The 27,456-nt window shown below is 40.7% G+C and overlaps 1 protein-coding gene across 1 annotated transcript; it reads right to left on the reverse strand.

The window, feature by feature from the left end:
* Nucleotides 1-397: 397 nt before the first annotated feature.
* On the reverse strand, nt 398-25,878 carry LOC101550214 (E3 ubiquitin-protein ligase TRIM38-like). The gene is made up of 6 exons (XM_004622157.2): nt 25,462-25,878; nt 16,548-16,643; nt 12,800-13,030; nt 6,823-6,845; nt 6,608-6,720; nt 398-918 (listed from the first exon to the last, which is right to left on the reverse strand). The coding sequence occupies exons 1-6, from the start codon at nt 25,870-25,872 to the stop codon at nt 398-400; spliced, it is 1,395 nt and encodes a 464-aa protein (XP_004622214.2). The 5' UTR covers nt 25,873-25,878.
* Between the last annotated feature and the right edge of the window lie 1,578 nt (nt 25,879-27,456).

Consider the following 27,456-nt stretch of genomic DNA (forward strand, 5'->3'; position numbering starts at 1 on the left):
CAGCTTTCCTTATTCCCTCCGCCTGAGTTCATATGGTACCAAACAAGCAGAGAGACCCAGAACCTCCTGAGCTCCTGTCATCCTGCTCAGGTTGTCTTGGAAATTAAAGATCTGAAATCATAGAGAGGGAAGGAGAGGAGACACTCTACACAAAACATACAAAGCAATAAAAAATATCTTCCTTATTCCACTATAGTGCAGACTATTCATTATCTTTCATGTTACAACAGTCTGAATATGCACTACTTAAATGCAGGTTTTATGCATTCCAAATGTTTGAGAGAATATTCTAGATATGGTGAAACATCCAGGAAGTAATTAGATCCAATTTCCATTCCAAACTGGATTTAACAACTACTTTCTGTGCTGGTTTAACTAGAAGACTTTTCTTTTTTTCTTACACATTGGAGGAAATCAGGGACAATGGAGAAAATGGATAAACCTCAAAATAAGGTCTGAGAGCATGAGAGAAGGAGGCCTTGGGGAAGGTGTAGAGGTGGGAACCAGTAATGGCATTGTAGAAGGACACAAGGCCAGCATCATAGTCTAGAATAATCCCTACAACTTTAGGCTGGTCCCCCAGAGGAATGGCAGTTGGGGGAGAAGTAAAGGCTAAATTGCTCTTGAGCTTACTCAGTCTGATGGCCCAGAACCCAGACTGAGGCTTCCGTACAATGTCAATGTCCCTTGGCACATTTTCCAGACAAACGCCTACACCCCACTCAACTCCTACTTGCACCTCCACTTCAAAGTAATGTCTTCCTGAGGTGAAGCGCTCACGGCCCAGGACACAGGGTAAGAGACGAAATCCTCCAGGAGTTTCATACATCTCTATGCTTCCACTGTTATCCACTGTTCTCTGATTGGCAGACAGACATAAATCTAGATGAGCAGTATCTGGATCCAGAGTCACATTGCCTGGAAAAAAGAGAATAAAAGATTTGATATAAATTTTTTAATTTCTTTTTCTGAGGGGAGGCCACGCCAGGCAGTACTCAGGATTTAATACCGTCTCTGTGCTTAGAAATCACTCCTAGCAGTGTACTATTTGGGATGTTGGGAATTCATTGGTGTGTCAGGCAAGCACTCTACTTATTATATGATTCCCCAACCCTACAAGACTTGCTTTTTTGGTTTGTTTTTATTTGGAGTCCACACTCAGTGGTGCTCAGGGCTTGCTTTGGGCTCTGCGCTTTAGGGATCACTCCTGGTGGGCTGGGGGTGTTGGATATTAACTCTAAGTGCTTTAGGTTTCTTCAGTGCATTTCCTTTTTACTTCCCCCTGAGAAGCTTACAGTGCTTTTAGGAGCACTGCTACTCCCCTTATTATCTTTAACCTTTCCTTTGTGTTTTACCTCTCATTGTCACAATTGCCCAAGTCAGTGTTGGTTAATAGAAGCCAAAATATTCTGGTAATTCTGGACTTTGTACGTATAGTGAGTTACTTGCTTTTCTACCTCCCCTATAGCCATTTGATATTTTACTATCACTGTATCACTGTATCACTGTCATCCCACTGTTCATCGATTTGCTCGAGTGGGCGCTAGTAACGTCTCCATTAGTCCCTATCACGTGCTAGTGTAGCCCAATGGTGTCTGCTTGAGCCTCCAACCATTTGTTCAAGGTTTTGATGAAGAAGTCTGACCATCTCGTAGGTGGGCGGCTATGCGTTCTTTTGACGTCTCGTGAAATCCACTTGGTAACAGCTCTAGCCCAGCAGTCATCTCTAAATCGCATTACATGTCTGGCCCATCTGATTTTCGACGCGTTGGCAAACGAGACAGTGTCCCTGATTCTTGATCGTCGATGGAGGTCAGAACTCTGGATTCCTTCTCTCACTTGAGTGAAACGTGATATTCCAAGCATAGCTCTCTCGATTCCTCTTTGGGATACACAAATAGATTTCTCATTCGGTTCTCGTAGGGCCCAGGTCTCTGAGGGGTGTGTGTGTGTGTGTGTGTGTGTGTGTGTGTGTGTGTGTGTGTGTGTGTGTGTGTGCGTGGTCTTCAACAGTGTATGGTAGTAGGGCTTTTTATCAAATGACCTGCTTAGTCACCCTGAAGATTATTAGAGAGAGCAAGTAGTGAACCAACATATTTTACTATAGAATAATTTTCTTTGCTTAAATACAGAAATACAGTTATGGCTATGCTCCTAAAATTTGGGAGTCGATTGTCTTGAAATATATCTATTCCTGGGCATTCGTCATAATTACTTGACTCAGGCTTCAGTTGCCATAGTTCCTAACACTCCACCAAGGGAAGTCTTGTTGTGGTACTGTGATGAACAAAGGGAGATTGAACGGAGTTGTGAAGCTACCCATGAAGTGAAATGGAACAATCTAGAAATCATATAAGCGGGGCTGGAGCAATAGCACAGCGGGTAGGGCATTTGCCTTGCACGCGGCTGACCTGGGTTCGATTCCCAGCATCCCATATGGTCCCCTGAGCACCACCAGGAGTAATTCCTGAGTACAGAGCCAGGAGTAACCCCTGTGCATTGCCAGGTGTGACCCAAAAAGCAAAAAAAATAATAGAAATCATATAAGCACGATATTGATGCAAGCTATTATGACTTTAGAGACAGGTCTCCCATGGGGAAAAAACAGAGTGAACCAGCCTGAGGATTTAGTCTGGCATTTACAGTAAAAGCACTGTTTGCCCTCAGAGTCCAGAAAACTAAGTTTTGGAACCTATATCTCTTACTCTGCTGATCCAAAAAGCTGCAAGTATTAATAAGAAGTAAATGTAATATTTTCATATGTACAAGTAAAGGGCAAGAGAAAAGCAATATAGATTTCTCTAGGAGACAGAGCATCTCATTGAATTAATCAAAGGGAATTACCTCCACTTAAAGGCTTTACCTCTGCAAATGATCAATCACCACTTACGTGCAGTCCTTTAGCTCAAACCACTTCAGATGTTCTATAAGTATTCTAGCAGCTCTGCATTAAATGGGCCATTTTGACCATCTATCCTTGGTCATCCATCTCTTTGTCTCTCTGCTGGGGAGGCTGGGGTGGCAGTTCTCGGCCACCAAATGCAAGGGTCTCGCATACCACACTTTCTGAATTCATAGGGGAAATCATATATTGGGCTCTCTACACCCTGCCACTGCCTCACCAGACTTGCTTTTTAAAGGAAAAATCCTTTTTATTTATTCACTGTGGTTTACCAAGCTATAGATAACAGTTTTGGACATTCAATATTTAACTCCAAAACCACCACAATGTCAGCGTCCCTTCTGGCATGTTTTGAGACTTAGGGTGTTTTTACAAACAAAGGTAGCCTAGATTCAAACCAAAATTCTGTTCATATCATCTGAGTCATTTTGAGTCTCCGTTTGCTGAAAATAGTCGTCTCTCTGTATGTCTCAGAGACTGTTGGGGAAGACAGAGTGAATTAAAGCATAATATTTACTAAAATGTCTGCCTAGTGTGAAGTACCTGAACATTTCTAGAAATAAAATCATCATCCTTATCACTCTTATAGAAATGAGGAATAGAACTAACCAGAATTTCTATGAGTTCTGTCATTTTTAAAGCCCATTTTCCTCTTGAGAAATAATGGAATATTGAGGCAGAAATAAGACTTTTTCATCTCTAACTTACAACTACAATTTCTGTATCAGAAGATAAAAAAAGATTAAAAATATCATAGATTATATAGATTGTGATTAAAGAACTAGAATTTTTTTCCAGGTCACAAAAACATGCTAGTCCCATGGAATTTGCCCAGGTCACAAACACATGCTAGTTCCATAGATTTTAGAGCTTACTCTAAGTTCTTATGTTAGATACTGATATTCTGTAGAAATTAGTAAAATGTAATAAACTTAGGATAATCTTTATCAGGCTGGAGCGATACCGCAGCAGGTAGGGAGTTTGCCTTGCACACGGCCGACCCGGGTTCGTTTCCTCTGTCCCTCTTAGAAAGCCCGGCAAGCTACTGAGAGTATTCTGCCCACATGGTAGCCTGGCAAGCTACCTGTGGCATACTCGATATAACAAATACAGTAACAACAAGCCTCACAATGGAGACATTAGTGGTGCCTGCTTGAGCAAATCAATGAACAATGGGACAGCAGTGCTACAGTGCTACCTTACTAATCTTTATGGAAACTACATGATAATAGTTGAAAAGTAGAGGAAAATATTTGATAAACTTAAGTGTGATCCTAAGTATATCACACAAATTTTAAATGAATTGTATTGGTAGAATGTATTGTTTTATGTTTATTGGAGCCATTCCTAGCAATGCTCAGGGCTTACTCCTGGCTCTGCACTCAGGAATTACTCCTGATGATGCTCAGCAAAACCATATGGTGATTAAACCTGGGTCTGCTGCATGTAAAAAAAATGCCAAATCCACTATAGTATTGCTGAACGTTATTATAGTATTTCTAGAATGTTAACCAGTGTAAGGAACACTCAGAAAGAGTCAACCAGTTATTTTGCTACCAAGTTATAGTGTTGGACTGATTTCTCAGAAACTTTAATCCCCTATTCAGAAATATTTCCTGTGCTGGAACTCTACATGTTTCTTAAAGTCTCTGCTCCTCTTTACCCTTTACCCACTTTTTCCATCTAGCTCTCTCCCTGAAAGTCTAATCACTGTGGACACATCTCTGGGGCTCTTTCCCCCATTTCTCTCTCTGCATATTTCAACGGGAAGCAGAGGAGAAGGCCCTGGGGCACAAAGCAACTGAGTAGCAATGTGACATACATACACATGGCCCTCCCATGGTGACTGACAGGCTCTGCATTCCTCTCCCCTGTCATACTCTCCCACCCTCACAGCGCCCTCTACCTGCCACTTGAGGCCCAGGCCAATGATGGTGTCTATCCATTCCTGCCTTGGGTGCTGGACTATTCCTTGTTCTCTACCCTACTTTATCTTTATAATCCCTTAATTAGATTCTCTCCAGCCAGTTTTTGTTATGAAGCTGACTCACAAATGAGTTCAGTTTCACTTGCTATTACCCTAAATGATAGGGAAAAATGCAAAGTGTCAATGTGAAGAAAGTTAAAGAAACTTAAATAGTGCCAGAGACACAATAGTAAGATGCTTACCTCGAAAAGAGCTGTCCCAGGTTCAATTATCTGTACCACACACGGTTCACTGAGCACTACCAGGAGTGATCATTGAACATAAAGCCAGGGAGAAGCCAAAGGCACAGTCAGGTGTCACTTCATAATTTATTTTTTAAAAACTCAAATGAGTACATATAATTTTTTTAAAAATTTAATAAATTGTACCATCCACAGTTCTTTCTTTGACCCTAAGACAATGAGCTTAAAGACAAATCATTGAGGGGCCGGAGTGATAGCACAGCGGGTAGGGCATTTGCCTTGCACGCGGCCGACCCTGGTTCAATCACCGGCATCCCATATGGTCCCCCAAGCACTGCCAGGAGTAATTCCTGAGTGCAAAGCCAGGAATAACCCCTGAGCATCGCTGGGCGTGACCCAAAGAGCAAAAAAAAAAAAAGACAAATCATTGAGAGAGAAATTTAAATTTTTATATATTCAGAAAGAGTTTTTCTTTTTTGTATTATTATTTATTTTTATTTTATTTTATTTTAATTTTTTATTAGTTAATCACCGTGAGGTACAGTTATAAGCTTGTGAACTTTTGTGTTTGCATTTCAGTCATATATTGATCGTTTACTCATCCCTCCACCAGTGCCCATTCTTCTCCATCAATGTTTACAATATCCCTCCACCACCCCCATGCCATCCCTCACCATCTCACCCTGCCTCTGTGGCAGGGCATTCCCTTTTGTTCCCTTCCTTTTGGGTATTGTAGTTTGCAATAGAGGTATTGAGTAGCCGTCATGTTCGGTCTATAGTCAACTTTTGGCACGCATCTTTCAACCCGAGTGGGTCCTCCCAATTTCTCCACTAGGTGTTCCCTTTTCTATCTCATCTGCCTTTTCCCCCCAGCATGTGAGGCCAGTTTCCAAGCTGTGGGGCAAAACTCCTGGTCCTTATCTCTACTACTCTTGGGTGTTAGTTTCCCATTCTGTTATTTTATATTCCACACATGAGTGCAATCTTTCTATGTCTGTCCCTTTCTTTCAGAAAGAGAAGAGTTTTTCAATCATAATATGAACATCTATAAAACTGAATAATAATAAAATCATACACGTGAAAGTGCACATCAGTGCTAAGGCAGAATTTTGGGGACAGGACTTCAAGCAGGTGCTTGGGGCCCCGTTACTCCAGGCCGACTGGACCAGCTGATCAGGGCAAGGCCCCAGGATGCCAGGCTGTCTTCCCTTCAGTGTTGGCACTACTGGGACATTCTGAACATGAGGCATGCTCTCAGCATAGTGAGCTTCCTCTCTGGTCCCTAGATGAGTCCTCAATTTTTAAAAATCTTTCTTTTTCCATAAATTTTGGCTTTAATCGGAGATTAGAGAAATAGAAAACAATGATTAAAGAGAATCATAGAAAGATAAAAGTCAGTTTGGGGATTAGAAAAATGTGTTACTGGGTCAAGGTCCTTACATCACTTGCAGCATATTCCATGATAATCACTTACCTTTCCTGCATTACACCGAGAGTTAAGTAAAATATTAACAAGGGATTCTTAAATCAACATACCTTGATAGCGCTTTAAAATTTTTCGAATGTTAAAGTAAAGCTCAGAGACATTGCACATAGTATGCACCTTCAAAGAAACATCCTCTGGTTTTTCCAGATTGATAGCTGAGTTCCTAGAATAATCAGAGACCAGAGATTCCTTCAGTGGCTCCTTCCACCCATGTCTCTATGCCCATGCCCCTCCCCTGCCCACACTGATGATATGGGGCACTCACCTGTTTAAGGTGTCTTTTATATCCTGTAGAGAAACAAAAGTAAAGGTGAGTGTAGGAACATCTGAACTTAATGGAGAATGGCGTGTGGGGCAGTTCTCTATAAACACTCCTCCAGGGATGTAAGATAAGGGACCCCAAGGGTGTGAATGGAACCAAGGTTTCAGGTGTACAGTGAAGGTTCATTACTGTTGGAGCACACCACTGAACCCCTATCTGTTGACATTGATGGATTTTTTTTTTTTTTTGCTTTTTGGGTCACACCCAGCGATGCACACGGGTTACTCCTGGCTCTGCACTCAGGAATTACCCCCTGGCGGTGCTCAGGGGACCATATGGGATGCTGGGAATTGAACCCAGCTCGGCCGTGTGCAAGGCAAATGCCCTACCCGCCATGCTATCACTCCAGCCCCAACATTTGATGGATCTTTAATAGGATGATTCCCACCTGAGTACCTTGGTGATGCACATTACTACCTACTTATCAACCTCTGAGTCTTTCTTACTGGAGGCTGTGTCTCCAGTAAGAGACACAGCCTCCTGTGGGGAGCTTTAGTGTCTAAAAATACATCAACCTATGGCATTTGACAAAGGGATTAGAAGAATGCCAGGGTACCTCTTGCTTTCAATGATGCGATTTTCTTATATTGAGTCCATATTGGACACTGCTTATCATAAAGGGTCTGAGTCCTGAGTTCATGCGGAATTCCTGTGACTGAGATGCTTAGGTGTTTGCGGGCACTCTTCCACTTGACAGTGGAATAGTCATACTATAATCATAAACTATGGTATGAACTCCATTTCTATTATGGAACTAAGCAAAGGTCCAGGCAGTAGATGAGACAAGATGGAGGAGAAAGGTGTCCTGTGAATCAGACAATTGCAAAATTTAATAAAATACAAACATGATTAAAACATTACATGTGTGAGCCACAGTGGAAGTGCATAGCAGCGACCAGTAAATGGCTCTGGGCATGTTTTCGTGTGAGGAAGTTAAGAACAGTAATGAGCTCAAGAGATGAGGGCCAAGGATGGAAGCACGTGAAGCTGACTAACCAATCAGGTCCAGGGGCAACAAAACAATGGGCAGAAAATTCTCCCACATGTTTTTGCATCAATTTCTTCACAAGGCAGCTAGAGAGATGATCTGGGCATTACAGGGTCTCAGGCCAATATCTGTAGTGGAGTCTACAGCTGTGGCCTCAGGCAGATGGCACACACCAATATTCTAGCTGAATGGTGTGCAGACAGCTCAGCTGCCTGTGTAACGTGACTACAAAGCATCAAAGACTATATTCCTGCCCCTCCCATCTCCCCACCCACACCCCCAGTACATCTGAATCAAGGATTCAAGAAATAAGGAAGCCTGGCTCAGAAGTGCACAGATGCTTAAACTCAAGGTTTGAGGCAACGAGCAACAGGGTGAGGCCCTGAAATTGTGAAAGGCAAGAGGCAATGCCTCTGGGTACAGCACGGTTTTAGCAGTGGCTGTGGCTGGTTGCAACAAAAACTTCACCCCACATGTTTCCTGTGGAAATGGTGCATGTAAATCAATCTTAGCCTTGCTTTTCTAGACAGCAAAAAACTGACCCTCACCCCTAAATCTCACAGCATGGTGACACAAATTAAGAAGATTGAGAGTCCACCCAAATCATTGGGTGAAGACAAAAACCCAGAAAGTTCCCAAGCAAGCAGGAGCTATTTCACTCATTTTCTCTGAGTTGAAAATTGTAAACGGTGACAATTTTCTCAAAGGAACAATTGTAAGCTTCAGTGAGTTAAGGAAAATAAAAGCAAAGATCTCAAATAAAGCAGACAAGGTGGGAAGTATATTGAAATAAATGAACGTAAAAGTTCATTGGGAGCTGGAGCGATAGCACAGAGGGTAAGGTGTTTTCCTTGCATGTGATCGACCCAGGTTCGATTTCCAGCACTCCATATGGTCCAAGCAACGCCTGGAGTAATTCCTGAGTGCATAAGCCAGGAGTAACTCCTGAGCATCACCAGGTATGACCCAAAAAGAAAATAAAACGTTCATTGGAAGGTTCCAGCAGATGATTGACAGATGCCAAGAACCAATCAATGTCCTAGAAAATAAGATACAAGAACCCATCAATAAAGCAGAGAAGAAACAAAGAATAAATATTATGAAAGGAATATCACAGAATGGTGGGATAATTTTAACAAGAATAACCAATTAAATGAGACCTTAATGGAACTGGAGGGATAGTACATGTGCTTGCCTTGCACATCACCACCTGGGGTAGATATGGCACCCCACTTAGTTCCCTGAGCCCTCCAGGAGTGATCCCTGAGTTTGGAGTCAGGATAAGACCTGTGCACACTCAGATGTGGCCCCAAATAAAACAGGAGAGCTTGAGGAAAATCAAGGTGAGGATGAGAAACATCCCAAGAAATTATAGCTATGCTTGCTCATCAATCCCATGTTTTCCCTTCAACACATTCACCCTCTTTCTCTCTCAAACACATTTCTAGTAAGTTTCAACAAAAAGTACATTGCTTCACTGAAAAGAAGAAAGAGGAAAACAAAATATAGTTGAGAAGTTTTCTTTTCTGAGGACTGACTCCAGTCTCCAAATATAAGATGCTCAAAGAAGTGAAAACTAATTATTTCTCTACAGAAGTTTTATGAATTATTCCCATCCACTCATTGCTATTCAACAGATATAGATATTAAACCACTTGCATCAAAAATTCTTGGGATAAGGATAAAAATGTAAATTTTAGATCCATTTAATGGTATATTAAATGTACAAATAGATAGGCTTTAATCTACACAACAAAATTAATAAATTAAATGGGCCAGAGACTAGCAACTGAGTGGAAATTAGACCTATTTAAATAAAAAGAGTACAGAAGGCTTCTTTGTAGAGGTTCTAAGACATGAATAACAAAGAAGACAGCCATAGAGAGATATGGAGAGGGATGTATGTAAGTGACAACAACTAAGCAGGGCCAGAGGTATGGGTCAAGGTATAGTACAAACTTCAGCAATAGAGAGAAAGGGACATAGAAGACCCAGATAAACCAGGTGAATGCATAAAAATTTGGGAAGCAATACATGCCATCTCAAGGATTTTATTCTCTATTGATGATAGAATCATCTCCTCACTACCAGCTTCATTTTGGGCATCTTTACCTCTGATGTATTGTATCTGCATTTTCCTTCCAAAGATTTTTCTTGAACCTTTGGACACATAAACAAAATTTGCATCTCTTCATGGGATCTGAAACTCCTGACTGACACAGGGACTGAGAAGTCCAAGCTCTGACTGGGGAATCCTTAGCAGTGTCATTTTTGATCTCGGGATTCCCATGAGATCAGACCGAGATATAGTCTGATATTCCAAAACATTGTCCTGAATCACAAATAGGTGTGATCACCTCCTTTATCTTTATCTGCTTCTTTTGTACCCTCATTGCTTTCCTTGGGACACATTTTAAGTGAATGGCCTTCACTCAATTCCTCATTGTTGGATCAATTCCTGGGGAATCAGCCCTAAAACATCCTCTCACCAATGTGGGTGACTGGACATAAAACATCTACTGTGAGTGGCAGTTGAGTTTTGGGAATTGGTTATGAGCATGAACTCTGGTTCCAATTTTCAATCATGCAATGATGTGATCCTCAAAAATGGCACAACTCTGATTTCATTTCATCATTTGTAAAATAGACTGATTGAGCCTATCAAGAGCTCCAGAGAACTTTCCTGACATTGAATAACAGCCTACAAGTTTACAACAGAAGGAATGACATGCTGCGTATATTTATGTAGGCATCCTATTTCTAGAAAAATAACAATGCTTTGCCCAACAGAACATAGAGAGATTAGGGGGCAAATTTTCCAGGTAGTGGTCTTTCCTTGGTCTACTGTTATGAGAATACTGTTATGAGAATAATGTTATGTGAATAATGAAGAATAACTGGCTATAGCCAAGGGCAAAGACAAAAGGAGTTTTTTTGAAAGTCACAAAGGTTGTGGTACCTGTGGTGGTTTTACATTAAACTTGAGTTAGATCAAAAGGTAAAATAAGCTAAGCAATAAAGGAAAAGAGAGAGCCAAATAAGAACGTACAAGAAATACAGATAAGGTAATAGAGCTCTTGTAAAGGGCTGAAGTTATATTTGGCATGGGGGAAGGCCAGGTTCAATCCCCACATGTACCTCCAAGGACCCTGAGAACTGTAGCAATAATGTCCCCTGAACACCACTGATAGTGGATGAAAAGAAAAAAATAACAGGAGAGAGAGAGAGAGAGAGAGAGAGAGAGAGAGAGAGAGAGAGAGAGAAAGAAAGGCAGTCAAAGAGACAGACAGAGATGCATTTATCTACAGCAAAAGGTGAAGCTGAGTGGTTCCATGGCAAAAACTGCTAACTCATGACTGCCACAGAATCAAAGGATCTGGAAAGGCTCATGCATCCCTCATATATTCCACCAATATCAGAGATGGAAAATATTTTCCAAAGATTAAAGTTGGTAGAGTTGGGGAGTGACTGAAAACTTGTAGAATAACATTCTACTTTACATTGTGTAGGGGAAATGACTAGATAACAGATGTTCAGAACTTACTATTTAACATTCACTTAACAACTCTTACAGATGTTTTAAAAGGAATCTAAATTAGCGACATAATATCAATGGCATAGCTAACAGTTTCATTTCAACTCTAGGAAACAGAAAATATATTTATTTTAAAGGAATGCTGTGAGCAGTTACAATTAAGATCAAAGACTTGAATTCTAGCTTCTACTTTGCAAGTTGTGTGAATTCAGTAAAGTTGCCTGAATCCCATTTTCTCAGCTGAATCATGAGTGTATAATTGTAGCACTTCTTCACAGACTTATTTAATTCAAAGCATTTTGACCCGTCCGGCATTTAAGAAATGCTCTCAGTACAGATCTTAGACACATTCACCAAGAAAACTTTTTAACAGTGCATAAAAATTTTCATTAACACCCCATTTGGCAGCTACTGGGCTATTTTCCACACTCATTCATCTCCTTTCTATTTTTAATCTTATGTCCTCACTACTTGCTTGGTTACCTTCATCTCCTGGAAAGCAAAACTAACCTAGATAAAAGAACTCTAAGACACACTGTAGAATGGCAAATGCCAAAGAGATAGAAATAGAATCTTGACAGCACTACAATAAAAATAAAACATATACATATATATAAAGAAACCACCATAGAAATGAAATTATCTAGGCTAGTAAAGAATGGTTTGACACAGCAAACAAATTGGATTAAATAAACACCCCATAAGAATATGCAACCCAACTAAGAAATCAGTTAAGTGTGAAGGAATGAAACAAAGCAGTAAAAAGAGAATATCTAGAGAAGTTCTTGACTATTAAACCAAACTAGTTTAGTGTTTAGAAACATTAAAACACTAAGCACTAAAAGGACTCCTTTAAAAGGCAAAAACCCTACTTAAAAGTAGCAGACAATAAAAATATAAAATGGGGGAAAGTTGTGAGAAACAATGGTGTCTTTTCTAATATACACAGAGTTTGCTTGCTTTGAAGTTAAAATAGGGTACAGAGTCACACTTGTAGAGGAGATACCCAAAATGAAAAATTGATATTTATAAAATCTAGACTTTCCAGCTCTGGGTATCATTCCAAAGAGCATAACTACATTAATTTTTAAATATATTTGCTTTTCTATATTTATTATGGTGTCAATCACAATGGCCAAGACCTAGAATCATCCCAAATACCCTGGAACATATAGTGGAAAAAGAACTGTTTTACACGTACAATAAGAAAAGGTGAAATCCAACAGTTCAAGCATCTCAGCTAGAACTCCAGGGAATCACGTTGAACAAGGAGAGTTCAAGGGAGAAAGAGTCTGAACTGAAGTAGGCGTTGTGATTCCTCCATGTTGCTCACCATCTGCTCTGACTAGCACGGGAATAAGTCATCTCCTCTGTTTCTCCCAAGTGCTCAGACTCACCTGCAGCAAATTCTGCACTGAGCCCTGACGTTTCTTGTCCAGTATCTGGATGAAGTCCTTGAGTTCCTGCATTTTGTTGTCCAGATGGGCTACATTATCCTGCAGACTGCTCAGTTTCTTCTCTTTTTCTTTCTTCAGTTGACACATATAAAACTCCTCCTCCTGGTGCAGGAATGTGTGAAGATTCGTAAATTCAGAATGGATTCTTTGTTCCTCATGCTTAATTTTCTCCTATAAGGAAGAATAGTGTTCAGAAAGAGAATATAGACCAAATGTTCATTAGTGGGTGCATCCATACACAATATGAGTCACACAGAAACAACTAAAACATATTCCATAGTTGTTTGAGGACTAGGAAGAGAGTTTCAGTTTGGATGATGAATGAGTTTTGTAGGTGCATAGAAGCAATGGTTGCACAAGATGCACAAGAGTACATACAAACTTGACTGCCACGAAGCTGTCCACTCTAAAAGACAAGAGTAACTTTTATATGCTTACACACACAAACACACACTCACCACACATACAGACACAGAGAGTTCCTCAGTTAGTGTGTCATAGCCTAAAGAGTTCTCCATATTTCTTAGACTAGAGTTATGCCCGGGTGGCAGTTAGTCAAAGATTGAATAGGTCATCATCATTATATATAGCTATCTGGATAAATTCCTCCTGCTTCACCAAAAAGGTGGTATAAGGAGTAAAAAGAAAGTGCAGAATAGAGCTTGGCTTGGTCAAGGTAAATAAAATGTGACATAAAAATAAAGGTGAGGGTTTTATATATATATATAAAAGAGGGTTCTATATATACATATATATGTATATATATAAGATATAAGAGCATAGTGTTGGCTGACGTGGCAGAAACCCGGAAAAGTATTTGCAATGCTCGCCTGTCCTTCGCCAACTACAAGACCAAGATGACTGGCCTCCGACGTCCCGATGGATCTATCACATCTTCCAGAAAGGCAATGGCGAGGATTATTCACGAATTCTACTCGGATCTCTTTGACAGCCACGTTCACCTGCCCACATAACCAAATTCTGCAGGATGAAGATGTCATTCCCAATGTCCTCCCTTCTGAAATCTGACATGCCATTTCATCGGTAAAGACGCGTACAGCACCTGGCCCAGACAAGGTCAGGCCCGAACACCCGAAGAATCTGCTGCCAGTACTCATCAATACACTGGCTCAGCTCTTCACATGCTACATGCCTGAATGCAAGGTTCCATCCCAGTGGAAAACCAGCAGGACCGTTCTGTTGTACAAGAAGGGAGACATCCACAACATCAGCAACTATCACCCAATCTGCCTGCTGTCTGTCGTCTACAAGTTGTTCACTCCTGTCATCCTGAATAGAATAAGCAGAACACTAGATGAAGGACAACCATGTGAGCAAGCCGGGTTCCAAAGGGGATTCAGCATGATCAACCATATCCACACAGTGACCAACCTCACTGAAGTTTTGCGAGAGTTCAAGATGCCGCTCTGTCTAACGTTCATTGACTTAAAGAAGGTCTTCGATTCTGTTGAGACTGAAGCGGTCATTGAAGCTCTAGCCAAATAGGGTATTCAAACTCAATACATCAAGATCCTCCAAGAGCTTTATTGTGGATTCACCACCAGGATCTCACCATTCTACAAGGAAGTGATCATTGACGTAAAGTGAGGGGTTCGGCAGGGCAATACCATTTCACCAAAACTCTTCAGTGCCATCCTTGAGAACATCATGTGATGACTGGAATGGGAAGGAATGGGAGTGAGGATAGATGGTCGGCAATTATACCACCTCTGCTTCACTGATGACATCGTTCTCATAATGCCAAACGTTAGCCAAGCAGCACAAATACTGGCCGACTTCTACCGCGAGTGTGGAAAGGTCGGTTTGCAGCTGAACCTCAACAAGATGATGCTCATGAAAAGCAAACTAGTCCCTGATGCTCCATTTGCTCTCAATGGAATGAACATCTCTGAATGCAGCAGCTATGTGTACTTGGGTGGAGAAACTCAACATGAGGAACGACTTGGTGCCAGGACTGCGCAGGAGGAAGAGACCAGCGTGGAACGCCTTCAAGAGCATCGAAGAAGTGGTTAAGAGGATGAAGAACCTCTGACTCTGGGCACATCTTTTCAATTTCACCATTCTTCCTGCACTAATGTATGCCTCAGAGACCTGGGCCCTACACGAACAGGATGAGAATGCTATTTGGGTATCCCAAAGAGGAATCGAAAGAGCTATGCTAGGAGAATCACGTCTCACTCAAGTGAGAGAAGGACCTTCTTCACCTTTCAAGAATCAGAGATGCTGTCTCGTTTGCCAAGACATCAAAAATTAAGGCCGAACATGTAATGTGATTCAGAGATGACCACTGGACTAGAGTTGTCACCGATTGGATTCCATGGGATGTCAAAAGACTGCATAGCCGCCCACCAATGAGATGGTCAGACTTCTTCATTAAAACCCTGAATGAACGGTTTGAGGCTCTTTGTGTTCCTGGAGGGAGCAGATATCATTGGGCTACACTAGCACTTGATAGGGACAAATGGAGACATTACTGGCACCCGCTCGAGCAAATCGAAGATCAATGGGAAGACAAGTGATACAAGTGATATGTGTGTGTGTGTTCCTGTGATTCAGATAAATGACCATCATGGTTAGTTCATGAGTCTCACCAGGAAGAGGCCCAGTTGGCAGATTCTGATCTTAAATACTAGAAATACCAACCCCAGGTTCAGTCAAACACCCCAATGTGTGATTATGGCTAAAACAAATGATCTGTGTTGTAGGACATAGGTTTTATTTGGTGAAGCGGGGACCAGAATTTTAATTTCCCGTTTTTCTTTCTCATTTCAGAAAGTATTCCAATGTCTCTGAAATTAATAAAAGAGTAACTTGTTTATTTTTAAGTGGGAGTTGATCGTAGCTTCAATCCATGTATTTATGAAAGTTTTTCTTTTGAATTGTGAAGATCTTACCACCACTCAAGATGCCAGAAATGAAAGCAAAAGGCTTTTTTCTTAAGGCTTTCTTTTTAGAGATCATATTGGATATTTGCACATAAAGAATATGACTGAGGTTTAAGACACCATGAAAAAGGCAAAAATGGCTTACTAGTCTGTGTGATAATATTTTATTCTAATCTTTATATTAATATATCCATTAAAAATTATGTTTCCATTCATAGGGAGTCTGGTTAATAACTGTACTAGAGACCCAAATTCTGTAATTGTCTCTTGTATGTTCTTGTAGTAGTTCTGGTCCTCCATATTAACAGTTTCATGAAGTTGAGCTCAATGCATCTTATCAGAATGAATGTCTCTCTATGTGTTCAGAAATAGTTTATTTCTTTAGCTGAGAAACTTGAGTGTCAGGTACTACACTCTGGGAAATGCACCAAAATGGTGTAGTTGAGCTTTCAAAGCAAGAAGGTATACTTTCAAAGTTTGAGAAATTGAATCCTAGTCAAGGGTTGTTCCAGGTCAGCTGTAATATTTGTACTCCTCCAACTCAGATATTGGGAATCTTAAATGATTACTAGCACAAGGCTGATGTATTTGCAGCAAAAATATAATAAATGCATATAACTAAAGAAGAAAATGGAACTGGTATTTCCTACATTACTTTTAACAATCTGGACCATTTATTGAGTAATAAACACTCATGGTGCTTTCACCAAGCAATACCTAATACTAAACAAGATGATGGCATATACTTTTTCCACAAGAAAATATACTTTTCAAACTCTCACCTCCCAACTACTTATTTTCCGAGTTGTGTCTCGGTTCAGCTGCATATATTTGATGAGTATGATGTTCAATCTTGTCACTGCTTTCTGGAGCTGTTCCTGTGGGAAAAATTGGGTGTTTATTCAATTGGATAATTATTCACAACATTCAACAGAAATCATAGGCTTTCAGACATTTAGCATAATGTTGACTATTTGTTGAGCCCTCACAGGCTGAGATTAAGAATAATCCATCCTTGTGGCAATCTGCAAAAGTATTATGATGCTTACCATAATTTCTGTGTTGTAGAAATCAATCCTTAGTATGGGGGTTCAGAAACTTGTTCAAGGAGAAAAGATTAAATATTCCTCAGTTCCATATAGGATTAAGTAATGAGGCAGTAAGGCAGTGACCACTCTGTTATTCCACCAAAGTTCAAGGCAGCCTTCATGCACAATTTTGCATATATGTGAATCTAAACCTCTCACTGGATTTCATTCACAGGCATTCATTTCTAAAGAGTTAACCACCCCGCTAAATCTTTGTTTATCAATGCTCCCACCCTATACTTGTGGGAATAACATGAATTTTATTTTATTTTATTTTTAATTTATTTATTTTTAATTAGAGAATCACCGTGAGGGTACAGTTACAGATTTATACACTTTTGTGCTTATACTTCCCTCATACAAAGTTTGGGAACCCATCCCTTCACCAGTGCCCATTCTCCACCACCCGTAAACCCAGTGTCCCTCCCACCCTCCCCAATCCCATCTCCCCCCCACCCCACCCTGCCACTGTGGCAAGGCATTCCCTTCTGTTTTCTCTCTCTAATTAGCTGTTGTGGTTTGCAATAAAGGTGTTGAGTGGCCGCTGTGCTCAGTCTCTAGCCCTCATTCAGCCCGCAACTCCCTTCCCCCACATGGCCTTCGACTACAATGTAGTTGGTGATCGCTTCTCTGAGTTGACCTTTCCCCAGAACGTGAGGCCAGCCTCGAAGCCATGGAGTCAACCTCCTGGTACTTATTTCTACAGTTCTTGGGTGTTAGTCTCCCACTCTGTTATTCTATATACCATAGATGAGTGCAATCTTTCTATGTCTGTCTCTCTCTTTCTGACTCATTTCACTCAGCATGAAACTTTTCATGCCCATCCACTTGACTACAAAATTCTTGACTTCCTTTTTTCTAACAGCTGCATAGTATTCCATTGTATAGATGTACCAAAGTTTCCTCAACCAGTCATCCGTTTTGGGGCATTCGGGTTTTTTCCAGATTCTGGCTATTGTAAACAGTGCTGCGATGAACATACATGTGCAGATGTTGTTTCGATTGTACTTTTTTGCCTCTCTGGGATATATTCCCAGCAGTGGTATTGCTGGGTCAAATGGGAATTCAATATCTAATTTTTTGAGAGTCGTCCAAATTGTTTTCCAGAAGGGCTGAACCAGTCGGCATTCCCACCAGCAGTGTAGAAGGGTCCCTTTCTCCCCACATCCTCTCCAACAGTGGTTGCTTTTGTTCTTTTGGATGTGTGCTAGTCTCTGTGGTGTGAGGTGGTATCTCAAAGTTGTTTTGATCTGCATCTCTCTGATGATTAGTGATGCAGAGCACTTTTTCATGTGCCTTTTGGCCATTCGTATTTCTTCCTTGGTAAAGTTTCTGTTCATTTCTTCACCCCATTTTCTGATGGAGTTGGATGTTTTCTTCTTGTAGAGTTCAACCAGTGCTTTATATACCATTGATATCAACCCCTTATCTGATGGGTATTGTGTAAATATCCTTTCCCATTCTGTGGATAGTCTTTGGATTCTGGTCACTGTATCTCTTGCGGTGCAGAAGCTTTTTAGTTTAATGTAGTCCCATTTGTTGATCTCTGTTTTTACTAGATTGCTTAGTTCCGTGTCACCTTTGAAGATACCTTTATCTTCAATATCGTGGAGGGTTTTGCCGACCTTGTCTTCAATGTACCTTATGGTTTGTGGTCTAATGTTGAGGTCTTTAATCCATTTTGATCTGACTTTTGTGCATGGTGTCAGGTCAAGGTCTAAACCCATTTTTTTGCATGTGGTTGTCCAGTTGTGCCAGCACCATTTGTTAAAGAGGCTTTCCTTGCTCCACTTCACATCTCTTGCTCCCTTATCAAAGATTAGATGGTCATACATTTGGGGTTGTGTGTAGGGATATTCCACCCTGTTCCATTGGTCTACGGCTCTGCCTTTGTTCCAGTACCATGCTGTTTTAATTGTTACTGCTTTGTAGTAAAGTTTGAGGTTGGGGATGGTGATGCCTCCCATCATCTTTTTCCCAAGAATTGTTTTAGCTATCCTTGGACGTTTGTTATTCCATATGAATTTTAGGATTGCTTGATCCATTTCTTTGAAGAATGTCATGGGTATACTTATAGGGATCGCATTGAATCTGTATAATGCTTTAGGGAATATTGCCATTTTGACAACATTGATTCTCCCTATCCACGAGCAGGGTATATGTTTCCATTTCCTCATGTCCTCTTTGATTTCATAACATGAATTTTAGAAATTAGCGACTATATTTTATTTTAAGACAGAATGTCCTTCTCATGTCAACATTTGTCCTCAGTAAACTAACAAAAACATTCAGTTCCCAGTATTCCTTTGAAGTATTATTACTACTCTCAACTGTGATCCAGGTTGAAGGTCTAAATTCTACTCTTGTGTCTTCCCTTATCTTTCCCTCCACTCACACCATGGTCTGGCATGGTGCCAAGGAACCTTTCTCATCTGCGTCCTTCTCATTATTCTTTAGTATAGGAGTCCCAATCTTTTCTCCTCCCTTTGAGGACTTTTCCACCATTAAAGGATACCAGGCAGATGTCAATTGTTTGTGCTTTTTTGACTTTTGGGGTCACAACTGGCAATGCTCCAGGGTTACTCTTGGTTCTTCTCTCAAGAATAAGTCCTGGCAGTTCTTCAGAAACCATATGGCATGCTAAGGATCAAACCTCAGTTTGCCAGGTGCATGGCAAGTGCCCCAGAGGCCGCACTAAAATTCCAGCCCCCTCACTATTTTCCAAGAGGAGTGACCCTTTACTCTGAATGTTCTGGAATGATCCCAGTAGATAAAACTAACGAATGTTTTTGGGCTGGAGGGGGGAGCTCTCTGTTTGGTCCCTCACTGAAGGTAGTTTTCCAGGGGTGATACTCCTTCCTTCCTTCCTTCCTCCCTTCCTTCCTTCCTTCCTTCCTCCGTCCCTCCCTCCCTCCCTTCCTTCCTTCCTTCCTTCCTTCCTTCCTTCCTTCCTTCCTTCCTTCCTTCCTTCCTTCCTTCCTTCCTTCCTTCCTTCCTTCCTTCCTTTCTTTCTTTCTTTCTTTCTTTCTTTCTTTCTTTCTTCCTTCCTTCCTTCCTTCCTTCCTTCTTTCTTTCTTTCTTTCTTTCTTTCTTTCTTTCTTTCTTTCTTTCTTTCTTTCTTTCTTTCTTTCTTTCTTTCTTTCTTTCTTTTTCTTTTCTTTTTTGGAAGACCAGAAATGAGGCCATTTCCTCTGTAAGCAACTGAACCTGGTTTGATCCTGGCTCAGCATACAGTGCATAGCACAGTCAGGAGTGATGCCAGCACAGAGCCAGGAACAAGCCCTGAACATTTTAGGTGCAGATCAAAAAGGGAAATAAAAATTTCATTCCAAGGAAAATTCCATGACTAGAACTTTCACTGGTGAGAGCTAGAAAATATTCAATGATACCCCATTCCTTCTGAAATTCTACCAATATAGGCAAGAAAATAATGCAGTTTCATGCACAATTTCTGAGTCAACACTACCTAACACCAAATGGAGACAAGGATGAAACCTTAAGCTAATATTAGGGATAAATATTATGATGCATATACCTAATAACACTCAACAGTATCTTAGTAAACCAAATTCTATAGTGTAGACTGTTAGCATCAGATATCACGACTTGTCAGTCTGATTTTTGATTCCAAGGACTGTTAAATATATGAAAGTGAAGAAACATACTATATCACAGCAACAAAAACAATGATAATCATACAACATTTTTTCTGTAGAAATAAAGAAATCAAGTGACAATGGTCAACATATTTTTCTGAAAATAGTGCTCAATTGTAGGATAACATTGGTTCCGTGCCTTCTCCTTCCACAAGGAGTTTAGGTTTACTGAGTAATACCCATCACAATGCTCCCAAAGCACTCCTATTTCCTCGGTATTCATCTTTAACTTCTCTGTGCTCTGCTTTCTCTACCTGTTAATCACTCATTTCCCCTAAGCTGTACCTGTGACTTGTAAAGTCAAATTCCTCAGATATCTTCAAATTTGTATTTGTAAGTGAAATATTGCTTTTCTTTTTCCCTTATGTCCTTTTGCATAGTTTCCTTTAGAGCAATGTTCTTTTTTGTATAGACACAGGAAGAGAGCTAATGCTATGCTTTTGTAGTTGGGGAGTTGATTGATTCCAAATAATATACACTCCTGGGCATCTGTTTTCTTTATTTAAGCCTCAGTTGCCCTTAGTTCCTAGCACTCCAAAAGCAGGATCCAGACAAGGAACTGGATGGACCCAGTGCAAGCTCTGAGCTATCCTGACATTGAGACAGGTTTGGCCAACAAACCATCTTGTATTCAGGAACAACATTCCTGAATATTGGCTCGAGTACTGATCTCTAAAACCATAGGCTAAGGAGTGATGTCCTTTAAAATGGATTGGTTAAGAGAGTTTGTAATATTACAAATCTATTGGCTATGAAATGCGCGGGCTCTGCTGTAACGGCCGGGGAAGGCCTATATAAGATCTCCTCTGGAGAAGCTCAGGGTCTTGCCCAACTTGCTGGACCTGCATGTCCAAGTAGGTGGCTGGATCCTGGCTAGCCAGTCTTACAATAAACCCTGCTTGCTGTTTGCAGTCTCTGGACTCTTTGTCGGTAAGGGAGATCTCAATCCGAGCCCTAACAACATGGAGAGAGAGTGTGTCACCTTTTAATTTTGTGATTACACACTCAACTAAACAAGGATAAAAAAATTACTAGACACCTCTCCTAAACGTCTACTGGTATTGCCACTATTCCAAGTAAGACCAGTCTCTTGTTTATATCCTTGAGCTTATGATGTAAAGGGAGGCAGAACCTTCCTTTTTGCCTAGGTCCAGCACCCTCTACAACCACCAAGTTCACTGAGTGAAAACAATATCACTGACGGTATAAACACCACCAACCAGTTCAGAAAAGCCTCAGAAAGTGACTTTAGTGACACATGATGAAGATTTTTAATGAGCTCAAAGAAATGATGGCAAACATAATCAACAAAGTACAAGGAAGACTTGAAATGAGAAGACTACTGCAATCAGAAGAAATGACAGAAATAAAGAGCATGGTAAATTAAATATATATACTCAATAGAAGCTTTGAACAGCAGAATAACTGCAGCTAGTAAAAGGTAAAAAACTCCAAGATGAGAGGGAGGAAACTGCTAGGTTGAAAGTAGTTAAAAAAAAAAAAAAGAAAAAGAAAAAAAAAGAACCATACCAGGGAAGTAAAGGACATGTTCAAGAGGAACAATAGAAGAATCACCAGTGTCCCTGAAGAATAGAAAAGAAAATTTCAAGAAGAAAAAGTAGTTAAAGAAATCATTGATAAGAATTTCCCAGAGTTACGGGGGAGGAGTGGGCACTCTCCATCCCCCCACCCCGCAACTCCGAAATGATGCCACACCCGGCCACTGTTTACTTAAACTTCCACACGGCCAGGATCCAGAGACACAGACAAACCTCGGTTTCAAGCAACTTGCTGCATCGACCTCTTCAGACCCCAATTATTAAAGTTTTTGAACTCCTAAAGCACGCAGTCGCTCTCATGGCTGCACGACATTATATTTCATCCATAACAAACAATACAAAACACAATGTCTAGCATTGCCCTTTCAGCAGGTATGAGTGGTAGTGGGTCTGGTCCCGGAATATCGAAGGTAACTAAAGAAGGGAGAGTATTGTACAAGTTGTCTGCCACACAGGCAGGAGGATGTGTGAAATGGGGCAAGGGGGGTTTTGGGGATTTTGGTGGTGGATAATGTGCACTGGTGAAGGGATGGGTGTTGCATGACTGTATATAGAAACTCAAATATGGAAGCTTTGTTACTGTACCCCACAGTGAATCAATAAAAGAAAAAAAAAGAATTTCCCAGAGTTGAGAAATACAGACACTGAGATTCAAAGGTCTTAAGGTTCCTAGTGAGAATAGACTCAACTAGGAAAACTACAAGGCAAACTACACTCAAAAGGATAAAATCCAAAGATAGAGACAGAATATTGAAATTAGAAAGATCAAAACAGGAATTTCCATACATAGGAAAGTCCATAAGATGTACAACAGGGTTTTCAAATGTGACTAAGAGACAGAGGAGAATGAAGGTATACAGTACAAGAATGCAATGAAATGAAAACTTCCCCAGGAGAACTCTATCCAGCTACATTATCATTCAGATTAGAAGGAACCATACAGAGCTTCATGGACAGGCAAGAGCTTAGGGAATTTGCAACCTTGAATCTAGTTTTGAGAGATTTTAAAATAATTCTTTAGGGGTTGGAGGAATTACAGCTGGTAGGGGGCTGACCTGATTTTCATCTCTGGCATCCCATAAGTTCCCCTGAGAACTGCTAGGAGAAATTCTGAATGCAGAATCAGGAGTATCCCCTGAACATATTTCAAAAAGACAAAAACAAGGAGCCAACATAACAAAAGAGTTTAAAGACCTGCAAAAGATCTATTAATACATTTATCTAAGAAATAATAGAAGATTAACATATAAAAATGCAAAGATGTTTCTATATATTTGTCGGAAAAATTAACAATTAACATTGACTAAGTGGACATCTTGCTCAAAGTAATTGAAAGATTCTATACAATCTCTATTACAATTCCAATTTCATTTTTCAAAGATAGAAAATTACAAATGAAAGTTTCTAGGAATCACAAAAGACCCTGAAGACACACACACACACACACACACACACACACATACATGCACATACAGAGAGAAATTGAATAAAACCAAAAATCGAGAAATAAGGCCATACATATCTGGTTTCTTGTGGTAAAGGATAATACAGGAATGTATAATGTAAAAAGGAAAGTCTCTTCAACACATACTGCTGTGGAAATGGGCTAGATTGGGCCCCAAGGTGGTATGCCATAGACAATGCCAGGGAAACTGAGAAATTGATAAAAACATAAAATGAATGCTCCAATCACCATACACAAAAATTAGTAGAGAATGTGCCAAAAACTTAGACATAAGACTAAAAGCCATAAAATACAAAGAGGAAAGTACGTGAAAAAAATTGCAGCATGGCTTTAGCAATAAGTTTGAAGAATTGATTCAACAACCAGGGAAGCAAAGATAAACACTGTCACTGTCATCCCATTGCTCATCGATTTGCTCGAGCGGGCACCAGTAACATCTCCATTTTGAGACATGTTGTTACTGTTTTTGGCATATCGAATACGCCAAGGGTAGCTTGCCAGGCTCTGCTGTGCGGGCGAGATACTCTTGGTAGCTTTCCGGGCTCTCCAAGAAGGGTGGAGGAATTGAACCCGGGTCATCCACGTGCAAGGCAAACACCCTGCCACTGTGCTATCACTCTAGCCCAAAGATAAACAAGCAAAACTTAAATTGGAGTATACAAAAATAAAAAGAAAGTTTTGCAAGGTAGAGAAAATATCAGTGAAACAAAAAGTTATCAAATGTGGAGGGGAAAACTTTATATCTCACAAATCTAACAAAAAATTAATAACATTGCTTTGTAAAAAATCATAAGACTCCCCAAATACCATTTCCAAAACTAACAAAACAGCGAATACAAAGAAGTGAATACAAATTTCTCTCTCTCATTCTCTGTCTCTCTTTCTATTTTTCTCTCTTTTTTTACAGAGAGCACTCAGAAGTGCTCAGGGCTTTCAATTGGCTCTGTGTTCAGGAATCACTTCTGGTGTTACTTGCGGGACCATATAAGGTGTCTGGTATTTGAACCAAAGTTAGAAAAACATATGCATTTCTTCCTATACCATCTCTCTGGTCCCAAAATGCAGGTTACTCTAAAGAAAACATATAGACTGTCAACAGACATAGAAAAGTGCTTATCATATGAGTGAAAAATGCAACTCATAACTACAATGAGAAACCACTCAGTGATATGAGAACATAGTTTATAGCACATACACTAGAAACAACAATTTTGGTGATTTTCTGTAGAAAATGAAGCATTCATACATTTTTTTGTCAGTAAAAACTTGTTCAGCCCTATGAAGGGTCTGAAAATGCTTATTTGACCAACTAAGGTCTATGTTTAAAATATGATGTAGAATTAATTCTATGTATCTATCCAAAGAATACAAAGTCCTAACTCAAAAGATAAAGCCACACCCATTCAATTCAATTCACTGCTATTTAAAATATCAAGGATGAAAAAAAATCACAAGTACCTAATGATCCAGTGATTCATAAGGAAGATATGGTATAGTCACACAATAGGATCCTACTCAGCTATAAAGCTAAAAAGATGAAAAGATAAAATATTTCCATTTGTGACAACTTGGACGGAGTGGAGGTGTAGTTACAGACAAAATAATTCAGAAAGAAATACAAATCCCAGAGGATCTCACTCAAATTCAACCTAAAGAAAGTGAATAAGGGAAAGGAAACAGCAGCACTTGGAGTCGGACCAAGGGGCAAGCCTTGAGGAGTTAGAGGGGGGAGTTGATCAGCGGATGGAGACAGATGGATTCAGCATTTTTTAGTGAGGATGTTGTGACAACTCACCTTTGCAGTGAATGACAGAACACATAGAAGCGTATACTACAAAGAAAATAATGTCTTTCAAATAAATAACTAAAACAGGTTTTAGAGCAACATGCGGTGAGGTCTTTAAAGGCTTTCTGGCCCCCACACTCACCCTGTAGCCTTGGCACGCATCTTCAACCAGAGCAGTGACATGTCCTTTGTGCTCTGGTGACCGCTCACAGCGCCAGCAGATGAGCTGACCATCATCCTCACAGAACAGGTGGAGCTGCTCTCCATGTTTCTCACACAACCTTTCACGCTCTGTCTCCTTGATGGTTTCAATGATATTTTCCAGGTTCTTGTTGGAACGGATGCTATCTCTTTTAAAGGGTCCTCGACACTGGGGACAATGAAATGTCCCTGGAGATGATGTTTCAGAGCTTTGGTTCTCAGTAAGGCCCACTATGCACACGCGGCAGTAGATGTGGCCACAGTCAATAATCACAGGCTCAGTCATGAGCTCCAGGCAGATGGGGCAGGTAGCTTCATCCTTCAACTTCTTGGCAACTGCAGCTGAGGCCATGGCTTTTCCAGAAATGCTGCAATATTGGATCAAGAGGCAGAGATGAAGCAACCAGAATTTTCCAGTGTGTCAGAAATGCACCTCACTTGAGCTTCTCTGCCTACTCTGAACCTGAAATCCATCTGAGAGAGATATGGATTAGAATTGAGAAGATTCATTTCATGTCGTTGTGTTGTGAAAAATGGTGCTCACGATTACACATGATCCCTTAAATGGACTACAATTAAAATTAAATAAAATTTAATGTTTAGTGCCTTCATTCCATCCACATAATTGTACTTCTCTTTATTATTTAATTAATTCTGTGGTGCAACTAAAGACCAGAGAGAATATCCTTTCAAATCTAGAAATATTTTGGACCTGGGACTCAAGGTGAGAGAAGGACAGGATTCCTCACAAAAGCTGAAGTAAAGGAGAGAAACTCACTAAGGGAGGGAGACACTCCCAGTTTGTGAATAGTTACTTCATCAGTACTGGGTTGTCTTCTTTGTAACTGGTGCTGGAATTCTGGCATACGAAGGATTCCTTCAGAAAAATCACACATATCTTCACTGGATCATTAATTCCTGGTTCCTGCTACCATACTACACTCAAAGAATAAGATGCAGGTAAAAAGACCCAGGCTCAGTACAGCTCCCTTCAGGATGATAATAAGGTCAACAGTGAACTTGAAGAAGCTGTGTGCCCTTCCCGAGAACAGAGGTAGAAAGATGTGGTAGAGGAAGGGGTCATCCTGAGAGCAGGGCTCCTGGAGACCCAGATCGGTGACTCACTTCTCAGACCAACCTGGTCTCCCAGAAGGTCAGAGGGACTGGAGACACCACAAACTTACCAGAAACCTGGATGTGGGGCAGAGAGAACAGATTGGGACAACGGACCTCTGTTCTCTTGTCCTCCTGATCCTGGCGTTTTGTTCCCTTGTGTCCAGCAGTGAGGACCCGATGGGGACCACAGAGAGTAACAAGGAACATGGGACTTTGCCCCTCATTCACATCGTTACAGCTTTGGGGAGCTCTTTCCCCTGTTCTCACTGCCCAGTGTTTGTGGGGAGGAGTAGAGGCAGCGTGAGGTAGAAACAAATGCTTCTGTGACCTGAGACTGACGAGCTATCCCAACAACTAATGCTGCCTTGGAACTAAAGTTACTGCCAAGGCATTTCCTTCTACTTATGAGAATTATTTCTGTAGAGGCATAGAGAATGTCTTCCTGTATCATTTTCCCCCTTTGGGGTATGCTCTGAGTCCCCCAGAGTGCCCCCCTCACTGGGCCTTACTTACCTCAGACACTGGAACTACTGCGATATGGCTTGGAGTCTGGTGAGAGGGCAAACAGACAGAGGGCAGATGAAGAAAGCAAATTCCAGAAAACTCTGAACTTTGTAGGTCTCCCAACACGGAGACATGCAGACAGACAGAAACACCCCCACAAACTTTCACACACACACTCCCCCTCCCCCACCCACTACTGACTCTACAAACTCATTTGCTCTTCACAAACTCTTACAATCTCCACACAATCTCTGACTCTCTCATACACACACACACACTCACACTCACACAACATACCACACACCCATGTGCATGC

The sequence above is a fragment of the Sorex araneus genome, chromosome 2, assembly GCF_027595985.1.
Source record: "Sorex araneus isolate mSorAra2 chromosome 2, mSorAra2.pri, whole genome shotgun sequence".
Lineage (NCBI taxonomy): Eukaryota > Metazoa > Chordata > Mammalia > Eulipotyphla > Soricidae > Sorex > Sorex araneus.